This window comes from Coregonus clupeaformis, chromosome 16, assembly GCF_020615455.1.
Source record: "Coregonus clupeaformis isolate EN_2021a chromosome 16, ASM2061545v1, whole genome shotgun sequence".
NCBI classification, from domain to species: Eukaryota; Metazoa; Chordata; class Actinopteri; order Salmoniformes; family Salmonidae; genus Coregonus; species Coregonus clupeaformis.
Genome location: NC_059207.1, coordinates 39270241 through 39272027, shown reverse-complemented (window position 1 = coordinate 39272027; position 1787 = coordinate 39270241). Strand labels below are relative to the sequence as shown.

Genomic DNA, 1787 nt, shown 5'->3' with positions numbered 1-1787 from the left:
AACTGACCGAGAGCGCAGATACAATGATGCCCATTCCCGCACTCGGTCAGTTGTGGAGCGAGCGATTGGGCAGCTGAAATGTCGGTGGCGCTGCCTTGACAGGACCGGGGGATGCTGTTATACCGCCCTGACAAGGTTTGCCGCATCATACTGGCCTGTGGAGTGCTGCACAATGTCGCGCACAGGCATGGCATACCCCTTGGTGAGGTGGGGGCACCGCCAGATGACCCTGACCCAGGACCAGTATATGTGCAGCACAATCAACAAGCCATTCAGGCCCGTCAACGTGTAATTGCGACAATATAAATGGTACTCAGACACAAAGTTCATTTTTTGACCAATTCTTTTAATGAATGGCTTATTTCTGTGAGTGCGTCAGTGACATTTTTAAGGTGACTGTTCATTTCTTCAATGGCCCTAACAATTTGTTGTTGTGACTCCAGAACAGCATGCGTCAAGACACGGCCAGATGGACGGGCTTCAGCACTGGGGGAACATTAGAGACACGGGAGACGCTGGACTGAATGGGCTCTGGCTGCTCAGGTGGTGCGGACTCTGAGTGCGTGCCAGTGGACGTTCCTGCGGTTCCTAAGTCCAATTAAACACAGGCACATCTTAACAGTAATTTGAGTCTGTTCCTTATTAATGGGTACACGCATTTGCAATAAAAGCAGTGGATACGTGAAATCTCTGGTGTACCTTTGCTATATTGCATGCATTTTAAAATTAAACGGTGGCTGGCTATGTATATCAAAGTTAAGGAAATAAATCTGAGTCACCTTGCTGGCAGTCCTGTAGTATATCCGAGTCTCCTACATCAGCGGATACGATTCCAGAGATTAACGTGTCTCCTACAATAGAGGCAACTCTCTGATCAAAGGGTGCAAGTTCATCGGTCCCTGTACCACCGCCTGTTCTGCCCACACTTTGTCGGTGCGCAGCAGTTCTCCGCTTAACTTCCACCTTTATGTCTGACCATTTCTTCTTCAGTTCATTTACGGTGCGACTCTCAGATCCCACCGCGTTGACGGCATCAGACAAACTCGCCCACTCTTTTTTCTTTCTTTTGTTATTAATTCCAGAGGACAGATTTCCAAATAAAATATTTTTTCTTGTTTCTACCTCTGATAGTAGCACCTCTAATTCGTTTTCAGTGAAATTTCGTTTCTTGCTTGCTTTAGCCATGTTCTTGCAGGTTTCTTTTGCCAAATTGGACTAATTACCATATTTAAATTGATTTAATTGAGGGAGGAGACAGGGTATGGTGTGGTGCTCGTGCATGTGCGCTCAATTTCGCGTTGATTGGGATGTACAAAGAGAATGTATGTGGAATGCTGCGTACGCAGAGATTCATACATCAGATTTTTTTGGTGCGTACGCACATTTATGGCTTTGTCCGTACGCAATGTTTTAGTATGAATTCAACGCAAGTCTTTGTACATGAGGCCCCTGTAGTCTACTGGAGGTGAATCACTCTGAAAGCTTCATCAACCATCAATACCATATGTCAGACTTCTGCCCCCAAACTCCAGACTCCAACCCTGAGCTGACCTCACACAGACCTCTTTGGCTGTGTATTTAGAGCGAGAAAACTATGAAGACTGTTAACAAAATTCCTGATCTGTGTGTGGTTATCAGTGCAGCGAGCAAAACCACAACTGGCTCTGTGCATCTGATGGAGGTCTGGCCAGTGTTCTCTGAAGCATGGGAGAGCGGACAGATCCAAGAGGAGCTTAGCTCACTCAAATTGATGTCAGCTGTTGAGATCTCCATACACTGGAGGTACA

At 46.4% G+C, this 1787-nt stretch overlaps 1 protein-coding gene across 1 annotated transcript; it reads right to left on the bottom strand.

Moving 5' to 3' along the window:
* Positions 1-325: 325 nt before the first annotated feature.
* On the bottom strand, positions 326-1253 carry LOC123492756 (nuclear apoptosis-inducing factor 1-like). Its single transcript, XM_045225919.1, has 2 exons — positions 780-1253; positions 326-588 (listed from the first exon to the last, which is right to left on the bottom strand). The coding sequence occupies exons 1-2, from the start codon at positions 1183-1185 to the stop codon at positions 455-457; spliced, it is 540 nt and encodes a 179-aa protein (XP_045081854.1). The 5' UTR covers positions 1186-1253; the 3' UTR covers positions 326-454.
* Positions 1254-1787: the final 534 nt, after the last annotated feature.